At 45.4% G+C, this 21,501-nt stretch overlaps 2 protein-coding genes across 3 annotated transcripts in view; both read right to left on the bottom strand.

Annotated features, from left to right (window-relative positions):
* The window catches only part of LOC146189810 (uncharacterized), a 29,085-nt gene extending 20,336 nt beyond the window's left edge, over positions 1-8,749 (bottom strand). Inside the window, exon 1 of the mRNA XM_084603422.1 lies at positions 8,641-8,749. Within this exon, the coding sequence (XP_084459548.1) occupies positions 8,641-8,749 (109 nt within the window). The remainder of the gene's footprint in view (positions 1-8,640) is intronic.
* The window catches only part of LOC146189809 (beta-1,3-galactosyltransferase 1-like), a 49,729-nt gene extending 29,816 nt beyond the window's left edge, over positions 1-19,913 (bottom strand). Inside the window, exon 1 of one of the 2 annotated variants that reach the window (XM_084604567.1) lies at positions 19,625-19,913. Coding sequence is in view for 1 of the 2 variants with exons in the window: in XM_084604566.1 (XP_084460692.1) it covers positions 15,716-15,725 (10 nt within the window). In the remaining variant the exon portion in view is untranslated. Of the gene's footprint in view, positions 1-15,715; positions 16,879-19,624 lie in introns of those variants that run through there. The other variant, XM_084604566.1, reaches the window with a different exon arrangement.
* Positions 19,914-21,501: the final 1,588 nt, after the last annotated feature.

The raw sequence follows: 21,501 nt of genomic DNA, 5'->3' as shown, positions 1-21,501 counted from the left end.
ACAAAAACAGTAACGTTGAAAATTCTCACTGTGTCGTAGAGAAAGATCAGACTTCACCATCGCTAGTCCGAGTAGCGACTAAAATCGGCGTTTTTTATGAGCCCTAAAAGCCTGAAAGCCGAATGATACTGTTCATATTTATTTGTTCATATTGCATTTTTATGTGAAGTGCTAAATAAAGACTGAATTGAATTGAATTAGTACGAAACTACTGTAATATGGCGGCTAGTAATCAGCCAAATATTGTCTTGCTAGTGGAGCAGCTGTGATTGGACAACAGCTGTATAACAGTTGCATAGCAACTGCATAATGGTTGCATAGCAAGTCCAGCAGTATGGCGCTGCAGTCGCACAGCCAATCAACAAAAGAAAATATTGAATTGGCGACAAATATGCGTCCCATTTAAGACGATTGCACAACCAACAACAAAAGAAGAAGTAACAGAAGAGAAAAAACCAGTCATTTCGCCAAAAATTCGCAGAATTTTTTTTTTTTTTTTTATATCAGCACGGCCCCTACAGACGCTTATATGGAAATAAAAAAAAAATAATAAAGATGAGGCTATCGCAGTTTATAAAAGTTTACCTATCAACTGGAAGACCGGAGGGCGATAACAACTAAAGCTAACCTCGTAGGTATAGGCCCCTACAGCTTTAAACCCTTACCTAAACTAACCTCACGCTCAACCAGCAGCGGGGCGTTGTTGGAGCGAGAATGACAAACACATTGAGAGAGAAGCCCAAGAAGCCACCGCGTTCTTTCATGGTGTCATCCATCTAGGCCAGGGTGGATATATTTTCATTCCGCCGTTAAAACAGTTCAAATTCTTAAAGCTCAATTTGTCGCCTTCGCCACGACGAGCTCAAGTTATTCAGACCAAGAAAGGAAAGACTGACGCTATAGCGAAAGAGAACTTGTCTTATAATAACCGCGCGTCGCGCACTCCTCCTAGCGGGAAGCAATTAAGACGAGGTCCCGTTTAAATCAACGCCGCCGTGTGGTTCTACTGCGGCCTTATAATACACCTCGAGGCGACGGTCGTATGTTCCTTGTGTTTATTCGCCGTCCCAATCGTAACACAAAATAACAACTCCGGAGTTTCGTGCGGTCGCGTCGAGGTTTTGCTGTTGTGTATATGTAAAAGCACGCCTGCTCTATTACACCTCGCGTTTCGCTTCTGGCCCCTTCATCTTGTAACACAGTTGTTTTTCTCCAAGGACGCCGCGCTCCCAAAGGAGGAACTGAGGCGGAGAGCTCTTCCCAAGCGAGCGCGCACCGAAATGTGTGAAGCGTGCTCGGCGAGTTTGCCGGAAACGATATCAGTGAAAGATAAAGTACAAAGGAAACAACCTCTATAATCATCCATAAACAAATACAAGGAAATGAGGGGCTAATTATGGAGTACTTTATTCTACTTTCTTAACATTTATTTCTTGATCAGATCATTATTTCACATTGATAAAGACAAAAAAATCCTACGTGCTTGTTTTCGTTTCACTGATTGTTGATGGCGTTCCCTTCGAGCGCGCGCACACACACACACACACACACACACACACACACACACACACACACACACACACACACACACACACACACACACACACACACACACACACACACACACACACACACACACACACACACACACACACACACACACACACACACACACACACACACACACACACTGTGAGGAAGGCCAGTACCACGGCCGAAACGTTAATAGTTTCAAACGCGGTCTCTGTTTTAAGGCGAAAGCCTTTAATGGCTCATGCAGTCGTGGGCAAAATATGACCCGCTTTTGCGGCGGCTCTGATTGGCCGAGGAGGGATGACGTCATAGAGGCCTTGACCAATCACAGTGCACCACCAAAGTATGCGCGAATGCGTGCCCTATACGACCATATGTCAATCAATGGCAATTACTAATTAATTACTAGCTTATTATTAAGTACTTTAAGTAACTAACTACTGAATGACTAATTACATACTTAATGACTCATTAATTACTGATTAGTGCCAGTTGCGTAGATGAATGCGGCACTCAGGCTTTCGCCTTTCACTACTGTTGTCGCTAAAGTCCTTCGTAATTTTTTACCTATAAATAGTAGAAGAGAGCAGACATTCCCTAGCGGCAAATTTATTGTCGACGTTTCGGTCGGAGACAAATCTTTGTGTCTCTAAGAAGCGCCTATACTCTCTTCAACTATTTAATACGGGACCCAGCTGATTAACCTAACCAGGGCCTTGATTCTGTAAGTTTTGATGTCTTAGGCAGCGTAAGAGGGTTCATCACAGAGATTTTGCCTGTTCACAGGACGTTCCACGTCCTCTGCTATGGAGGAGGGGTAGCGCTGATGAACACCATTTAAGGCACGTCTGGCTTCGGTGCTTAATCGCTGTTTTTTTTTGGTGCCGCCTCGTGCGCTTATGTTTTTTCACTAGTTTGAGTAGTTGAAGTTGCAGATAGTTGCAGACTGGGACTTGCGCTAGCCAGGGCAACAACATTCCGTGTGATTTTAGAACACACTGCGGTTGGAAATGCTGCCGACTCGGCCGATGCGGCGCGTCCGCTGACAGTCATCTTGTCAGTTGACTGGTTCAACTGCGACCGCCGACCTATGTTGAACTGAACTGCAGTTGAGATCTCAACTGCAGTTGACGCTGCCGTGTAACATCGCTAACTGTCGTTCAGTTCAACTGAGCGCCAACTGACTTGCCGTTGAAAACGCACATGTAACAAGGGTATTAGTGTATCAATGGAGCAGTGAAAAATAATTATAAGCCTTAGTGACACGCCCTTGTAATCAAAAAATATCCGCATGACGAGCGTTAATCTGTCACTGGAGTGACTCTCGAACCGAGCACAACCCGATATCACGGATCATACCCATTCCACAATAAAATTCAGGTTACATGTCAAGTAGCGACGGAATAACTCTTTAATTAGCCATGCCGGCTTTACTGAGTAACCGCGGAATATTATTTTAGAAATATTTGCTAGAAAAAAAAAAAAAAAAAAACAGCGGGAAAGAACGAAGATGATAACTCGGACCGAAGCAAGAAACTAACCAAAGTAAAAGAGGACGTTCTCCGAACTGGAAAATCCCTAGCACGAATGTTTTTTTCTATGAGTGACAAACGCTTCTCGTGGCGGCGAAAGCTAGGCAGCTAGTCTCCGCAGCTTCCAGAGCTTCCCGACATGCGGCGCCACTGCGCAGCGAGGGAGAAAATCTGTTCGTCTGTTGTTGCTGAAGTACTCGAAAGTATGAGCGACAGCCAATGACGTCATAGAACTATGAAACAGTTTCTGAGCGCAAAACCGAAATATTCACAGACGATCAATGCTATTCACGCGGAAAAGCGTACACCAGCATTAGAGCCCCGAGGAGTGGACACCGCCGCTGGTCAGATGGCCGTTATCAAGTAAACCAACCACAGAGACAGCCACGCATCTGTCGGGGTAAGGGGAGTCATGTCCTCCTCTCCACTTTCCTACCCCCTCCGCTTTACCTCTTTCTACTACCTTGTACATCTACCCCGTCTACCCACTATTTGCCGACTTTCTTACTGCGCTTTCCTCCTCTTCCACCTTCCCCACACTGTCCACTTTCCCCATACCGTTTCTCGGAGCTTCGAACATCGTCAACGGCTCTCAGTAATTAAGAATATGGAGATCCTAATGCGAACTCACTGAAGGCGTTCGACTAAGCATTGCATGCACGATCATGCATTCAAATATATTCTAAGTCGTTTGTGTGGCGGGGTCTCCAGGGATAAAATATTACTCAGTCAGCTAGACGGTGACATATCGTTTTGTACACAAAGCTTAAAAGACATGCAAGTAATACAAGTGGAAACTTGAAACGAACGCTACATACTGACAGCTGAGATAACATATCGTGTCTTCTTTAGACGTGCGTGTCATTTTTCGCCCCCCCCCCCCCCCCCCCCTCCCTGAACTACTAGAGCTCTCCATCGCAAACGTTGCATTGATGCAGGATATATATGTCGAGTCGTGATGTGTTATTTTTTTCTCTCTCGGTCGTACAGAATCATCACTCTGGCAATGGAGTTCGAAATCGAAAGAGCTGCTGTTCCGGCAGTCCTTGCAAGCTACTGGGTGCTCCTTGTCTGCATTGGTAGCTGCGAAGAATACATGAAATAGAGTCCTTTGCATGACCGGTATCGTAGAGTGTGTAGGGATATTCGCCGGTACTGAACAAGGCGTTCTTTGCAATACATTTCTTTAAAATAATTCGGTTATAATTAGCTTACATCGCCTGAGAGGGTTCGAGTGAGTTCAGAACTCTAGTGTGACAGAGCCAATAGGATTAAGCAACAGTGACGACAAAATACAAAATATTATTACGTCACGCGCATTCCAGTTCGCGCCAGCGTTAAAAGAAACATCGACGACTTTTAAATTAAATTAAATTAAATTGGTTCACAGGAAGGGAAAGGCGCAGTAACTGTCACACTTGCTCTGTGGACACCCGAACCGCGCCGTAGAGGAAGGGAGGAAGGTGGGAATGAAAGTTGAAAGAGAGAAAGAGGAGCCGTAGTGGAGGGCTACGGAGTAATTTCGACCACCTGGGGATCTTTAACGTGCGCTGACATCGCACAGCACACGACGCCTCTTCGTTTCGCCTCCATCGAAACGCAGCCGCCGCGGTCGGGTTCGAACCCGGGAACTCCGGCACAGTAGTCGGGCGACGACTTTTTGTCACTTCTGAGTTTCATAAACATACAAAACCTCTATCTCATGTGAGATGCTTTATTTTAATAGTCAAATATGGCATGTAACTTAAATTAAGTTAATGTGTAGGATCGGGAGCTTGCGACGATCACAGTGGATGCTGACACGTACAGGACCAGGTTAATTGGAGCAATAGAGAAGAGGTATTTGCCTTGCAGAGCGTGTGGTGCAGTTGATGATGATAAAGCAGTCTGTTGGTGAACAGGCATTTCAAGCAAAACTTTGTGCGCGTATAATAGGACAGGGCAGATGATAGAGAATACACAGACGAGCGCTAAGTTGAAATTATGCGGAAGAAATACGGAATTTCCCGAAGTAACCAAAAAGGCGCAGACGCAGAGTTGTGGGAGAACCCTACGTTTAGAAACAAGCAATGTCTACGCCACCTTCAATATATTTTGAGCAGCAGAAATCCACAAAACGAAGTCATTACCGCTAAACATAAAAAGCAAACAGCCAAACGAACACAAAGCACAGCGAGCTGGCGCTAAGACAATTCACTTCCTTCCTGGGGAGAGCAACTTGAGATTTGCTTACGCAAGACTTTTGCACAGCTTTTCTAACCATGCGACCATTCACAATTTTAAATTGGCCTAATTTGACCGAAAAATGAAGGTGAGTCTTGGCAACTAAAGCACCGTTAAAAGAGTTAGATATGTCAGTGACTTTCTAGCTCATAATTTTCAACACAATCTGAAAGCTGGTATTTCTGTTGCTGCTAGCTTGGTCTTGAGAAAGTTTTTCGCTCGTTCCAAGGCTCCGACTTTTATCCTAGAACTTCCACAGGACAACGTTTTGCAGTTTTTATGCATAAAATTAATTGATTTCACCAATGATCACTTTTAAATAGGTTAAATTAAAAAGCACAAGCTTGAGAGGCTCACTGATGATACCTGTCTTAAGCGGGCAAAATAGAAACGGCAATTCGAAGCCCTTTCTTGAGTGCACATTCTGTCATATAAAGTCAATCGGGTGGCTGATAAATATGGTGTTGACGCTGATTTCACAACCCGTTTGCAACCGCCTTGCTTGTCCGATCTCGCAAGCAAACGCCAAAACGCGAGACTTGCCACATAAAACACGGAACGGAATTGTTCCTCGCATTTGTGTGAATTACACGCATAGTAAAATCGTTTATATGTGATATACAAAATTCATCTTAGCTGCGGGGCTGTTTATTATACAGATATGGCGTTGTCTGTTAGACAGGTTTACAGAACATGCTACCTCTCTGGACTCCTGTGGTCTACTAGAACTTGAAAGACGCGCAAACATAAACAAACGACACACTGCCATCATTTTGTTGGTTGTACTGTGGTTACCTGGCGCCTCTCACAGGCTGACCCGCAGGAAATTGTAGCTCACGTGATTTCAAAAGCTTGTTTCATTCTCTGACTAAGGTATCAGCTCCCATCCGCAAGAAAGAGGCGATTTTTTTTTTTTTTTTTTTTTTTTTTGCAGAGCCAGAAAACTGAAATTGTGCCTTTTTGCTGCGGTTTTTGCTGCTGGATTTTTATACTCATTACGTTGTTTGACGTGGACTTTGTTTGTTTTCACATCGGTGTTTAATTATTATAACTTTTTTTTTTTTTTTTTTTTTTTTTTTTTTTTTTTTTTTACTCTGAGGCTGTGCCGTTTTCGTTCCTCTGGTGCATTCTTTTCGCTTTTTTTTTTCTGTACAGTTGCAACTTTTTGCGCTTGCCTGCGTGTTTTCTTTCATTTATGTCGTATACCCGCTCTGCCCAAAGCTTTCTTTGAAGCGTCCAAATCAAAAGGTTTAACGCATGGGATGAATGGGGTGGCCGTGTTTTTGTTCAAAGGCATATGAGCGTGCATTGATCCAATTATCAGTGATTCTCATTTAGCTATGCTTGACAGGACACTTGAAAATCGTCTCATAAGCTCAAATGCCGGAACAGTTTTCCACTTTGTAGATTACTATCTGGTTTTAATAAAATCTGATTAGGTGAATGTTGTAGAAGTTATTGCTATCTTTTTTGTTTTGTTTTGCTTTTTGTTTTCGAAGTTCTTGCGACTGCATAGAATTCCTTGACTCGACCTTGCACTTCACTGTTGCACGTGTTTGCTGTTTCTGGGAACCTATAGATGTAAAAATCCGTTGCTTCCCTACAGTTCCTTTCATTCGAAGCTTGTAAAAGGGGACATTGTTGCATCTTGTTTCAGTAATGTCATGAAGAAATCATGCACCGACAGGACTGTCAACATTTTTTTTTTTTTTTTACTGTCATGTTCAGAAGCTCACCTATGGGGCTGAAACGTGGAGGCTAACCAACAAGACAGCGCAGAGGGCTATGGAACGAAAAATGGTAGGGGTAATATTTAGAGATATAGAAGCGTGCAGAGTGGGTCAGAGAAATAACTCAGGTTACCGACATTCTAGTGGAAATTAAGAAGAAATGGGCATGGGCAGGACATGTAGTGCGAAGAGAGGATAACCGATGGTCGCTGAGGGTAACAAACTGGATTCCAAGGAAAGAAGAGCGTAGCAGGGGGCGGCAGAAAGTTAGGTGGGCGGATAAGATTAAGAAGTTCGCAGGGGTCAAGTGGATGCAGCTAGCACAGAACCGGGTTAAGTGGAGAAATATGGGAGAGGCCTTCGCCCTGCAGTGGGTATAGTCAGGCTGCTGCTGCTGCTGATGATGATGATGATTATGATGATGATGATGATGATGAGAGGCTCGTAACTGCAAGGTACCTTCTCGACATTTTAGCAGCAGTAGCGGAGGGGATGTTGAAAAAGTTGAAATTTGGCACTGCAGTCACCCACAGTAGCAGAGAGAAAAATGTGTCCGCTATACCTTATGGTCACATTATCTCCCATAATTTGGAAAAAAATTGCAAAGACTGCTGGTGTAGATGTGTTTTTAGCTCCTTTGAAATTGACAGCATGTGCACGCGTGCAAATGGTCCCGAAAAGTCAACTCAAGCTGGACCCGTCTGTACACAAAAAACATGAGGTAAAACTTGTAAAGTGCGCATGAAGCATGGTGTATTCAATCCCTATGAGTTGTAGTGGATTATATATTGCGAAACTGGTGATTGTTTGAATAGATAGGCTGAGGGAGCACAAAAACGATGTCAAGAATGCCGCCGGCCACATCGGAGTTCACTGTCGTGATAGTTCTTGCCAGCCAGTGTATGAAACAGCCGAATTGTAGATAAACACAAAGGTCAGCTGACTACAGAAATTATTGAGGCATCTAAGATCATGAAGTATAGGTCAGAGATGCGTAAGCAGCCCTTCTGTAGCCGTCTTAAAGAAAGAACCTGACTTTTTGCATATGTAGTTTACCTTATGCTATAAAAAATGTGCTTGCTCAGAGGAATATCTCAGAACATCCTCACTGCTCAAGCAAACTTGGGCGACATTGTCTTTGGCCAGTAGACGAACGGTAAATTTCCCGTTCAGCCATATTAGAACGGCAACATCATCTACGCCAGAGACTTGATATTGACACAAAGACGTCCGGACCATGTGTTTTCCGGAAGGGCGAATAGTTTACAGGGGGCAAGCGGTATAAGCTCCAGAACTAGCCACAAGAGAGCTGGCCCGTCTGCATACCGATTAAGTCCGACCGCCACAACGAACGGGTCACATACGAGTGGCAGAGCAGCATAGCATGCATGTACAGGGTGATCCACTTCTAGCTATACCACGGTCACTGCTTTCAAAGCAGCATTGCGTCGGATGCAGGCACTTATCGAAGCAAAGCGATATATGCACAGTGGGACGCGGAGGTGATGCTTCGCATGGCCTGCAGCTATAGCTTTATGGAATGGCTGAGTCGGACGCAATGATGCTTTGAAAGCAGTGGCCGTGTTATAGCTAAAAGTGATTCACCCTGTACGTGTGCTAACCGGCTGCAGACCTGACGACCACACGGGGCAGCCCTCCCCCCTCATCTGTGCAAGTGAGTGGGCTGTCTGGATTATCAGTGACCACTCTGGACAGCATCTCCTGAGCCATGGAGAGCGGCCGGTCCTGGTTCGCCTTATCCTTACTGGTCAACAAGTCATCACGAAAGCTTTCCCTCGTAAAGTACGAGTACCGAGTTCTCAACGCATGTTTGTACTTTATCACTTAACGTTAAGCACGGCTATACTTTGTCATCAGCTAAATACTTGAGCAGAAACTGTCATACTACTTGCGTTAGAACTACATCCTCGATAATGTTAGTTTTCGCCAACGTGGCTAAAACCCTGCGGTAGCAAAACACAATAAAATAGCTTTTTATAGTTATATATGTATTAGCAAACATAAATAACCATAAGATAAAAAAAAAATAATCGTTTTTTTTAAGTTCAGAGAATCCCACTTAAAAACTCGGCGGAGACTCCTTTCTCGAGAATGACAGTACAGGACTTACACTATGGACGCCTTCTTCAAGAAGATAGGGCTTACAACAAGGAACGTGTGAACAGTGCGTATTTTTTTAAGAGTAAGGTCTACTCCTTTTATGCCAAACCAGAAAGTCATGTACTTCCGGAAAATGACCTCAGGCTCGGCCACGGTGTAAGAGTATACGTAGATTTCGGCGCAAGGAGCTGACACCGCTCGCTTCTTCACGTGAGGCGCGCGGGCTGGCGGCGCTTTCTTCTGCTTCGCTTCTTCTACTTAGCACACCTGCTGCTTCTTCTCCTGCACACAACTGCCAAGCTTTATTCGTACCAGTACATATTTCCACAAGTACACAATATTGCCTGACACAATGCCACGCAGCCTTACACTCTCCTGCCTATCATTTCCATACACCGCCACCGTTGCCCATTTGGTTCGCTTCCTGCACCTCCCCCTTCAATATGCCCTCGACACCTTGTCGTCTAAACCTGGCTATGATGGCGTTGAGGTTCCCACACAGCCATGAAGAAGTCGCGAGCTGGAACCTATGCATCAGCTGCATTTCCTTGACGTTCGCAGACAGCCTTGGAGGAGGTAATTAACCACAGCAAACCATGTCTGACCATGTTATAATCGATCTTCCGCTCTGTAAACTAGACTTAGCCGGGTTGAACTCCAGTCAATTTTCAAACCGAGTCGAATACGAATAGTGTAGCTCTGCTACCGAAACGAACACCGACAATTTAGCTAAAGACCAAATGGAATACGAATAGGATATTTTTACACATTTTCCCAATTTATATGAATATCCAACTAGCAATCGCGCTAAGCAGCGAAGTACTAGCCACAATAACTGGTACTGAGATTTGTGCACTTATAGTTACAGCTGTAAAAAGACGCATGCAACGCAGATCTTTATATATACTTCGCTGTAGTAAATATATATCATCGTCAACTTACACGCATTGAAATAACACTTTTTGCTGTTGATGACGGAAGGTACACCAAACAAGCGGCACGTCAAAGTACATGGGACGGGCGAAAGCTACGTATGCGGCATGGCCTTTGATATAAGAGTTGCTTGCTGCATCTGCCTTAGACCTGACGTGTCGTCTAATCTCTGGTCATGTACGTATCAGTATCATGAATGGTGCCCGCCAATGAACCGCGTCGTGACATTGAACCCTCCATCTTGGTCACTACATAGCGTATACGCTGCCTGCGCACGTGATCCCTGTAGACCTTATTCAGACTTTCTGCGAATTATTCGAAAATTTGCAGACCTCTGCGATTCGTTGGGTATATTGTGATCATGCGCTATTTGATTCGTTGTATTATTCGAAAAGGAGAATATTCGTTTCGAAAACAATCGCAAGAAATAAAAATCCTAATATTTCAGAGTGCAGTTTTGTTCCGAATGCTGTGTGCCTGCATGATTACAAAATTTTTGAACTATATTTTCTTATCACTGCTGTATGTTAGCTAAGCAGACCTTAAACTGAAAACGCGCCAATTCGAGATATATATCCATTTTTTGAGTGCAAACGTATTTCCTTCCATCATGCTGCATTATTACTGAAACTGTAGCACACTGAACTTTTTTTCGTCACGAAATTTAAAGGTTAACGGAGTGTTCAGTTTCATATTATAAAATTTTCAAATAATTTTGACGTATCAGTGCCACTTGTGAACTCTTCATTATAACAAAGGAAACATTTGTGTCTGTCTGCACTTATAAAACATATAACCATAGTTTTCGATTCATTGACCGTCAACTACAGCATCAGCTTTCAAGTGTTAGAGCTAAAACCGGGAAATCTATTTCGACAAATAGTACTGAGTCATCTCGTGATTAGAGTCTGCAGGGCCGGGTACCAAGGCTTCGAGTCCACAAGATGAGGTGAACAAAAGGTAGCTTTATACACCAATTAGTCATGGTACAAAACAGAATGACACAGGCGCGGAGGCCGAAAGCTCAACACGCGACTGTCTTCGCACAGCGGCGGCCGGGGAAATTCCGCCGCGCCCCTCTGGAGGACCAGCACTGCACTCGACGGTAACTCACGACGGACTCACTGGCCGTCGCTGCGCGAAGACAGTCGCGTATAGCCAGTAGCTTTCGGTTCTCTGTTTCGTACCATGACAGTAAATAATATATAAAGTCACATTTTGTGCACCTCACCTCGTGGACTTGGAGAGCCTTGATACTCGGACCCGTGGGCTCGAACCACGACAACTAATGACAGCTGTTGGTGAGATCTCCATGACCGTGGAGTCCAGCGAAAGGAACCTTGGTACACGGACCCGAATCGCGACAGCCGGTTGGCAGCGCTGGGATGGTCTGCGTTCTTGCTCCGGTTTGGTGATCGTATCGCCTTCACTGCTTGGGTTTTGACAGGCTTAACGTAAGGTGTTCTTCCTGGTAAGGAAAGTTGGTTGTAGAAGTCTGCTTGTGGAGGCGGATGATTACGAGAAAGTAAAGGCAACAATGCTTAACAACCGCCTTTTGGCTGACGCCTTCCGTCGACGGTTCATGAAATCAAGGAAAAGGCGTTTTGCGTCTTTTCCTGAGTCTGCTTACAATCTGAGGTCAAATTTTATGGAATGGCTCAACGCCGTCGAAGTCTATGATGACCGGGATAAAGCTGTAGAAGAAATGTCCGGAACTGTTTTACGACAGTCTGAATGAGGAAATGCGGCTGTGGGTGAAAGAACGGCCCGAAACGAAAAGCCTGGAGCGTGCTGCCAAACTCACAGAAGGGCTTCAAGAAAGCCGCAATGCAGAGAAAGAGAGCTTGCGGGCAATCGCAGAGCACCACAGTGATTTCATGAAGCGCCCATCACGGAATGAAAACCAAGTCCTCGCCATTCGTGCAGAGAAAGGAAAAAGCGAGGAGAGACCGTCGTGAGCGTCCGTCGTGTGCAGTGCTGATCACGGAGCCTTGATACCCGGACCAGAGTCGGGACCGTAACTAAATACCTGTCGTTTCCCTTACGAAGCTTGAAGGGTTGGGCTTGTTTAGGACGTGTATACGCCAAAACGACATTGGCAGAACAACTTATTTCCTTTCGCAGGCTTTACCGCAAGAATGCATGTGCAAGACGGCAAAGCTCATCGCCTTCTTGAATAATAAGAACACGGTGTTGCTCGACAGCCTCCAAATTCCAATGTCAGAAATGTGGTGAATATTCAATGTTTTTTCTTCCGTGTTTGTGCTCTGATATTTACCCCTTCGCAAATTTTGTCACAGTACAGAACACGCATAAAATGTTCACGAAACAATGTATCCAAAGGCCAGACAGAAATCACTGCCATGTTCAGGCCTACTGTATACCTGCAAAATATGGTTATAGCAGATAAATTTATATTCGGAAAGATTTACCGAGTTTGGATTATGAAAAGAGTTTCAACAGCAGTTTTTCGGATCCGTTCGAAAACGCTGGCCATAATTTTGTATTCGTAGGTGCCATTTTAAGGCCTAGTAACGTGACTACTTGTATCACCTTCCACCACAGTGTAACCACATTTTTTCTTCCGACTCGAATAGATAAAATAGTGACTCGATAAGAAGCAGTCCGGATTTCAGAGGTATAGCTCGCCACGTAACCGCACTTTATTATGAAGTCATTAGTGAATGCGAGCCGTTAAGCCCGCAGAAACTGAAACTCACGACATCTTTGTCCCATACCGAAAACGCAAAGCCGAACGGGTTGGTACTCGCAAGAACTTTTGACCCGAACGCTCAAACACGCACACGAGTCGCGATACCGCGGGTTCTCTTGCATATAGCTTGCACCCGGAAGTTTCGCAAACACATACTCTTTTTATCTTGGTGGCGTTGTCTCGTCTTCTTGGCATCGTGAGCTCGCGTCTGTATTCTCTTTCTCTCTGCGCCTCCACTCCACAATATTGTTGCGCAAATCCGGATCATGGCGTAGTCATCGCTTGTACACTCGCTTCCTGCAGTGACGTTAGCGAAATTCTTCGAAGTATGGTGCCCCATGATACCAATATTTGATAGCGCGGAGACGAGAGTCTGTATGAGACCTTATCACACTCTCAAGAGCCCCATGCTAGGCATAACGAACGCCGCGACTCTACACTTTAGAAGAAATCGAACTCCCAAACGTTACGAAAGCGATGTGTATAGTTTTCCAAAGCTGGCGCCGGAAAGGAAAAATATTGCGAATAGAATCGGAGCCGTTGTGTATTGCAAGATTGTATGCAACATGCGGCAATGCATCCGCCATTCGCTGCAACCACGACAACGTTAATATTTCACGGCTAACTATAAACGGTTGCGTTAGTCGGAGAACAGTCAACTCACCTACATCGGCACCGTCTTTTCATTGCGAAACAATGGGTCCGCGAAGATTATTCGGGTTACACATACCGCTTCCTTACGTTGTTGCCTGCGGAACGTGTTGTCAAGGCCGTATTATTACGAAGAACGCTTCGGTGATCTTGCCACGCCTTACGCGGGGCAAATTAGGAAGTACTTTATACATGTGTTAGCACATGCCGCGTGTGAACACAAGCAACCATGTCTTCTCTACGAAACACGTGAGAAATGTTAAAACGTCAAAATTCGCTCCTTTATAATTTGGCCGCAGCTTTACATGAAGTCGCTCCGATACTTAAACTCCGGGCAGCAGGACCGATTGCTTAGGTCCTCTCCTCTTTTATTCCCCTCCTTCTCCCTCTGATCTACTTTCTCGGAACTACTGCCCAGGCGCACAAACCATCGGCCAAGGTTGGAACTACGTTGGTCATATGTTGGTCATGGCATTGCCAGCATATCACCAATATTGGACTAATAAATTTTGCTGCCTGGGTGCGTTCATGCAGCGATCGCGCTCCGAAAATAGAGGGAAGGGAACGATGGAAAAAAAAGCGTACGCTAAACAGTGGTGCAAACTCAGTGAGTAAAGGTACAGACATTCGTTTTGGGGCAGCTCTGAGAGCTTATTTCGAAGTCAGAATACTGTAGGGAAGCCATATATTTTTTTTTTCTCGAACCCGGTTACTTCCACCAAATGTGGTAGCCATATGCGACATTTCATTCCAGCGCAAATCGATTTTTGAACTCGGAAGTTCCCGTGACCTCAGATCAGGTCGCGTTTACCGGCGATACTGCATTTTCCGCGTCACACCACGACGTCGATGCCCTCGCGTTGCCATCCGCTGGCCGCTACAGTAACAAAATTCCGAGACTTGTATCGGGTCGTCTCAGGCATTTTATGAAAGAACTCATCGTTTTCAGTCGCTGCTTCGGCCTGACAGCGTGCGTAAGTGCGCTTCTAAGCGATGTATAAGCATCGTCCCTGGCCGCTGACTTAGTTTCGTTTTCTATTCACTTCCCTTACCGCTTTAGGATGTTCGCACTCGATATTCAAACAACGTATATTTGTTGTGGCAGTGATGGGAGAAGTATGATTTGGGTATTAATTCAAACTCTTCGAAAAAGACAACATAACTGCTCTTTAATGTAGGTACAGGGTCGCCCAGTATGAAAGTGAACTATCAGTTCGCACAAAAATGCGAATTTATTGTTATTTTGTCTACTAAATTCGAACAAAAATTGCATAATATGAGCAAAGAGGAATTCTATAGTTCGGAGAACGGAAAAAGCGTGCTTGTTGCCCATGATTAGGAAGTAACAATTTATTGAATGCTCAAACATTTGTCCAGTTTTATACTGAGCAACCACGTACACTGTTGGCGAGGGAGGAGACGAGGATGTCTTGGCGATATGTGCGGGAGACCTCGCAAGACTGACATTCAGGGTCATTATAATGAAAAACAAAACATGCGTTGTCGTGGGCGGATGACTGAGGGTGAATAAAGAATAGCAAGACATGTAGCCCACAAGTGTAGCGGAAGTAAGCCATGCGTGCCCCAGTGCGTACATAGAATGTTATCAGCGTCAAATGAAACGCATGCAAGACAGCTGCAACGGGAACACGAAAACGATAAGGTAGCGATTGATCGAAAATTCGAAACCGAGCCCTGGCTTGTTTGAATTGCACTTCAGTGGTGTGAAGACCGCTGCGTCGAAGTGTGTCGATCACTCCTACTCTTCTGTTTCTTTCTAGCTGCTAATATTTCAGATTTAGTGTTTTTTTAAGTTATTCTGATCGTGTTTCATTTCATATTGATACAACCGAGTGCTCTGCGTTCTATATGTGCTTCTATATTATTCTATTTTTATGCTATTTTTATAGTGTGTGCATATAGGATAAGTTTCAAAATACTATGAATATTATACCCTGCTTCATGGTGTGCTATTTATCCGACACTATTCTACGAATAATATTCCACATTGCATACAGCGTGGTATATAAATATTGAGTGTATACACGGTGCACCCTCATAGAATATATTATCCTAGTCTGCATATATCGAATAGTACACCATACTGTATAATATAGATTATTCCACGCCTTCCTGTAAGTTAGTTGAAGCTATAGGAGTAAATAGAATACTCCATATACATGCCCTCTTCATATAACGAGCCCCTCCCTCTTCCCCTCTCCTTGCCTGTTCACTTGCCTACATACTGTATGTATTGTGTATACGAATAGCATACTCACAGGTAGGCATCGCTGGCGTTGACGTCGATTCGCGACGGATGATACAGTACGTGGTTTCTTCAAACCGGGCTTCCAAGTCTTCGAGCAATTATGAACTCTACGTTTCCGTGTCGCACTCGATTTCTTCCTCTCCTACCACGCAAGCAGCAGGGCACAGTAACTTTCACGTCGACGTGTCAGTACACGCACAATGCAGGAACAGACCTTTGAGTCGACACGTTTGCGGATGCAGACTATACTGTACAGGAGGCTTCACAACACGCCGCCGACAAGGATCACTCTACGCTGACGTTTGACCGCTTCGCCCACTTTCGCAACGTACGCGATATATCTGGCCTTTCGCTCTTACTTCATTCGTGCTTATGACAGCTGTTTAATTGTCGCCGGACTACCAAAGCACCGGCAGTCTTGACGTTTGCTTGCTAGCTCACCCGTCTTAGTCAGGGACTTCCCACCGAAGGTCGACTGTACAGCACTGAACGCCGATGATAAGGATTCCGATAAGGTACCCGCCTCTCGATGCGCGCTCTCCCGCGTTTGTGTGCGTAATCTTTTTTTTGGGCCACGTATCGAGACTCCACTTATCGGGCCAGGTGAAACATATTCAGAGGTACGCAACGTTGCAGCAGGCGATTGTTACCGAAACGTATAACTGTAGACGTTTGCGAGAAGTAACAGGTGTCTCCTCTTGTTCATAAGCTGTTGTTTCCTGCGATTTGTTTCGGCCACATAGGTCACACAACAGTCCCAGATTCGCGAAATCCAGATAAAAACGGCAGGTAAACTCTCCTAGTAGCGCATCCCAAAAGTTCAATATCCGTTGATCGGGGATGCTGCTTTAAAATTCCGGTGAGCAAAGTTCTGCATTGGCCCTATACTGAAGGCTCGCTGTCCGGTGTTGCTACGACGGACTTGCTGCGTCTTTAGTCGAAGGAAATCGCAATCACGCTAACGCGTACTTCGACACTGGGTGCGAGCACACAATCCGGACACCAACAGATCCCATCAGTTGCAAACACACGCGGAGTAGAAGTTTGTCGCGTTCGAAACAATAAAACAGACCGAGCCTTTCTGCACTACTGCGTTTCTGGTTTCTGTGATTGAACGACCGTTTCTTGACGTGGTCAAACACTTGCTTCTACGGGCACTGATGAATCTTCGCTACAACTCGTGGTCAAACACTTGCTTCTACGGGCACTGATGAATCTTCGCTACAACTTGCTGCAAACTGTACGTATATATTGATGCCGAAATTGAAGAATAGTTGCTTCGAGAGCCACCGAGGACGATGGAAAGAGGTCGCGATAATCGCTATACGTGTGAACAGTCGTCAGTGAGGGTTGATATCAAACAGTTGAGTCCAAAACCGAAGCGGCGCATCAAGGATCGGAAAATAAGGAAAAATGTTTGAAAAAGAATAGTTATGATAGCTTAAGATAGCGACACAAAAAGTAGCGCTAACTAGTCTGGAAACTAACGTGAAGCGCCTGCACTATAGGAAGCGCGCAAACTTTTACTGCTCGACTTCGAAGTCTGTGTTGCAACCAAGAAGCCAATAAAACCGAAGAAGCGACCGTTTTTAAGTGGAACGTCGTTATAATTGATAGTGTTGGCACGAGTGCCACCTATGTGACAATAAAAAAGAAACACGTTCGAGCAGCAAGAATTACAGTTCCATGAATTCAGAAATATTCTGAAACGTATATGACGTTACCGTTTTATCTATTATTTACAGGCCAGCCACATACTATAGGGAACGATGACAAAACTTACACGCCCTAGTGTAAACTCCTCGATTTCACTCTAGGATTGAAGACCACGCAAGCTCTGGATCGAATTCAGTATAGGAGCTGCTGTGAGATTACATGATAACTTATCCCCTGATACAAAGGCCGTTGTTGAGAGAGCTACGGTAATTAGGCCGCTTTTTGAATCTTGAATATGAATCTGCGTGAAGCTGTTGGTAACCATGCCCAGCGTAGGTTTCCCGCCAAAAGACTCCCACTTACACGGTGTATGTGCAGAAGTTAAGGCACGTGTTTTAAGATTAACTTTTTATGTACCTTGACATAAACGAACGCTCGGATCCCTGCTCATGAAAGAAATGTAAATTACATAGTTTTGACAACGTAACCTAACTTCCAAAGAAGTGGTACCGGACGGAGAAAATGAATACCTAACTATCATACGGGCCAGAAGTCACTCCCACAGAATTCCAACGCGACTATACTTGCTTGGCGAGCAGAATACAGGCTGCACTCCTGTTTCAAGACCAGAAAATGTCACCGTGCGTCTGGCCTTATCTGAAGCTGTCTATCGAGAATGGAGAGCAAATACATTCAGACTATAGCAATACCTTAATGCGAGAGTATGCTTTCAATCCCTCCAGCTTATCTTTGCGGCGAAGATAAGTGCTGAGAGATAAGACACGCAGTGCCCGTACAAGAAAGCAGAACCTGCCTTTTTTTCTATTTCTTTGGCTGGTACTAAGTTAAGGCCAACAAGACTGGCGATAGATAAGACGAATACAGCTTTGCGAATGTCTGTTCATCTAGATATGAACACTTATCTACTCATATCTCTCTAGAGCCGCAATGTATGAAATTGCCTACAAGCATTCAGTGGAACTAATTCGCCGTACTTCTACCTTATACTAGGTACCCTTGAACCGTTCAGTCTCAGATTAATCGATAGATAATGAGGTCGCGTCACTAGAGCGGAACGAAAACGCTTTTATCATCGTCTGAACATCCAAGCGGTATGCCGGCTCCGATCAAGTGAGATGAACCTGGATCTCTTCCAAGTGCTGCACCCGATGCAGCAGCTCACTTTGAACTCCCAGGTCTACTGCATAATTTTGACGTGAATCCTAGCGCACAGTAATCTCACTGATCGCTGCCTAACATGGTAATGATGAAGGTCCCCTACTCGTTCGTAAATGAAAGGACTGGTGGAAGCTTTGTGCCAGGAGTTAAGAAAGAACGACGTACCAAACAGACGCAGGAGGAATGTCTTGAGGGAAGCTTGTCAAAGAATGTACCTTTCCTATTTTCCACTGCGTGTCAGGAGGTTGCCTTTCTGGAGCCCGACACAACGTACAGGACAACGCTAAATGTTTACAAGAGCCCTTACGACTGATCCTACGCTCGGTGACGTTCTCTCACCGGAACAAGCGGCAAACAAAACAACGTCACGTCTACGACAGCGGCAACCAGTCAAACCATGTAGCGGGAACGTAATCACACTCCTAAATCGGCTAAGCTCTTTGGAAGTGGAATCCCTGTAGACGAAAGAGCCCGCACAATCCGCAAGCACTTCTAGTTCTCTAGGTGTCAATCTTAACATGCAAACGTTCCCGCTAAAGTTGCGCTACTTCGAGTGTTCGTTAATATATACGACTAAAATGCTTGGAGTCCCTTGTCACGTGATACAGATCTCTCATCGCCACAGAGGCCTCATTACTACTATCGCGGTGCTTCGATTTCAGCAGTCCATCTCGGTAGGCATACTAGCTTGCAGGAACATACGCCGCTCCGGGCTTTCTCGTAAAACAGCTTCAGTGCACTGTGTTGGGTCTTCAACAACCGCCAGAAATTTTCGGTGCCGCATCTGGTCTGGACTAGACAGACTAGCATGAAACCTAGAACAACGCCCCCAAAGCGACGTCCTTGAAATGGTGCTCTGTAAGAAGACCCTCCATCACTGCAGTTCCCCTTGCACGTTCAAAGCGAATAACTCCCGTTGTTATTCACACCGCGAGATCCCGAAAACACTTCCCTGAACCTTTTAGAATACTAAGCTTGGACCTGCAAACAACACATGCGATGCTTGAAGACGTGCCTTCACAGAAGGGGACTTCCCGCACGCCACAACGGTCGAGACGCAACGTCGATGCAAGAGGTGACGCACGTGCAATATGATGATCCTGCTCGGCGGTCCAACCTTGCGAGCTTCACGTTGATCTCACGTACCCGCCACACGGTCGAAATCGTCTGTCAGCGTTGCCTTAAGCAGTATATGGTGCAGAAAACAGGAGACAAAAAAAAGCACGCACGTACTACGCTCCCCACGGTGTCGGGTGATCTTCGGGCGCTCCAGCATCGAACAACAGGTGCTTCCGCTCCTGCTGCTGCCGCTTCACTTTTTGCGCCGCGCCACGAGTTGGCGCGCAAACTTTGCTGCCGCACGATGACGCGGGCGTCAGGGATCGCCGGAAAGAGCGAGAGACGTAGGGAAGAAAACATTGCATGCGGTGTTGCACCGACCAATCGGTACGCGATACCGCGGTCTGTTCCTTTCAGACCATACATAACGCTTTCTTTCATTCATTTGTTCTTTTATTTTCGAACTGCCTCGCTCGCAGCTCATCGTGTCGACGAGCTTTCTGTTTAGAGGAACGGTGTTGTCGGCCGCTGGCATAGGGTCGCCTTAGGCGATTTATTGCCATCACACGTGGAGGCAGCGTTGGCGGGTGTCGCGTTTGAGCTACCTTCCCTATGGCCCGCCATTGTTGCCAAGGCACATACAGGGACAAGCTATGTTGTTCACGCTTCTGTTTGCTAACCCATATCAGCGAAGGTTATTCACTCGGCCACGTTCTCATGAACACATCATATTTTATTGTGATTACCACTCACTCACTCACTCACTCACTCACTCACTCACTCACTCACTCACTCACTCACTCACTCACTCACTCACTCACTCACTCACTCACTCACTCGACATGTTCCCACTGCAATGGCTGGTTCTCTTAATGGTCGCTATTTCCGCACACCCCATGGCTTTAGGGATTGGATTGGAAAACATTTATTTCGTCAAAATGCAGATGCAGACGGTTCGCTCTAGATGGCCTCCTGTCCATGGCTGGCGGCGACCTTAGTGGCCCACTCGATGGCCAAGGCTTGAATGTCCGGGTCCGAGCTGACCAGACCGGCCTCCCATCGCTCAAAAGAAGGAATTTGTACTAGATCTTCCGGTGGGGGTTCTTCTTTGCATTGCCATAGTATGTGATCATACGTGGCTGTTTCGCCACAGAACCTGCACGCGGGGATAAAGTCATCCGGGTACATTTTTGCTAATTGATATGGGTTAAGAAAGGATTTCGTCTGGAGTCTTCTCCAAGCGGTCTCCTGTGCCTTATCCAACGTTTTGTCAGGCAGTGGAAATTTGTGTCGTTCCAATCTGTAATGACTTGTGATATCGTGAAAAGATGCCAGCCCCTCCTTGGAGTAACCCATGGATACGAAGGACCCACCGACTCGGTTGACGAAACCTCGAGCCATGTTGTGGGCGGCCTCATTTTCCGGATTACCAGGCAACGATAAAGAGAAATTGAGGTGATATGGCTTTAGGGAAGCATGCCTTAAGTGATAGCTGGTTCTTGCTTCTTGTATTTTCTTCGGACTTGCGTACTTTTCGGAGACTCGAGAGTGAATCAACTGGCGAAAGCTTTATGCCGTGGAGTTGATATACTACTTTATTCATGCAGAATGTTTGCATTCTATGTATACAGAGCTGTACAATGAACTTTGCCGTCCCACGAGCCCCTCCTTGACTACAGGCGCGTGGAGACGACTTGTAGATCCAGTACTAGTTCACCTAAGGGCTGTGCATTGGCATTTACATACCTCCACGCCGCACCCTTGCTGCTCCTGTAGGTAAAAATGCACTTGTTTACAATACTACCAGTCCTATTAAAAAACTACGTCTTCAACATGGCATCACTTTGACATCGCTTCAGCACTTCTCAATTCGTAAATCGAAATGGTATAGTGTTTCGCTTT

Source organism: Amblyomma maculatum, chromosome 5 (assembly GCF_055883805.1).
Source record: "Amblyomma maculatum isolate TAMU_Amacu chromosome 5, ASM5588380v1, whole genome shotgun sequence".
Lineage (NCBI taxonomy): Eukaryota > Metazoa > Arthropoda > Arachnida > Ixodida > Ixodidae > Amblyomma > Amblyomma maculatum.
This window is presented reverse-complemented; position numbering and strand designations above follow the sequence as displayed.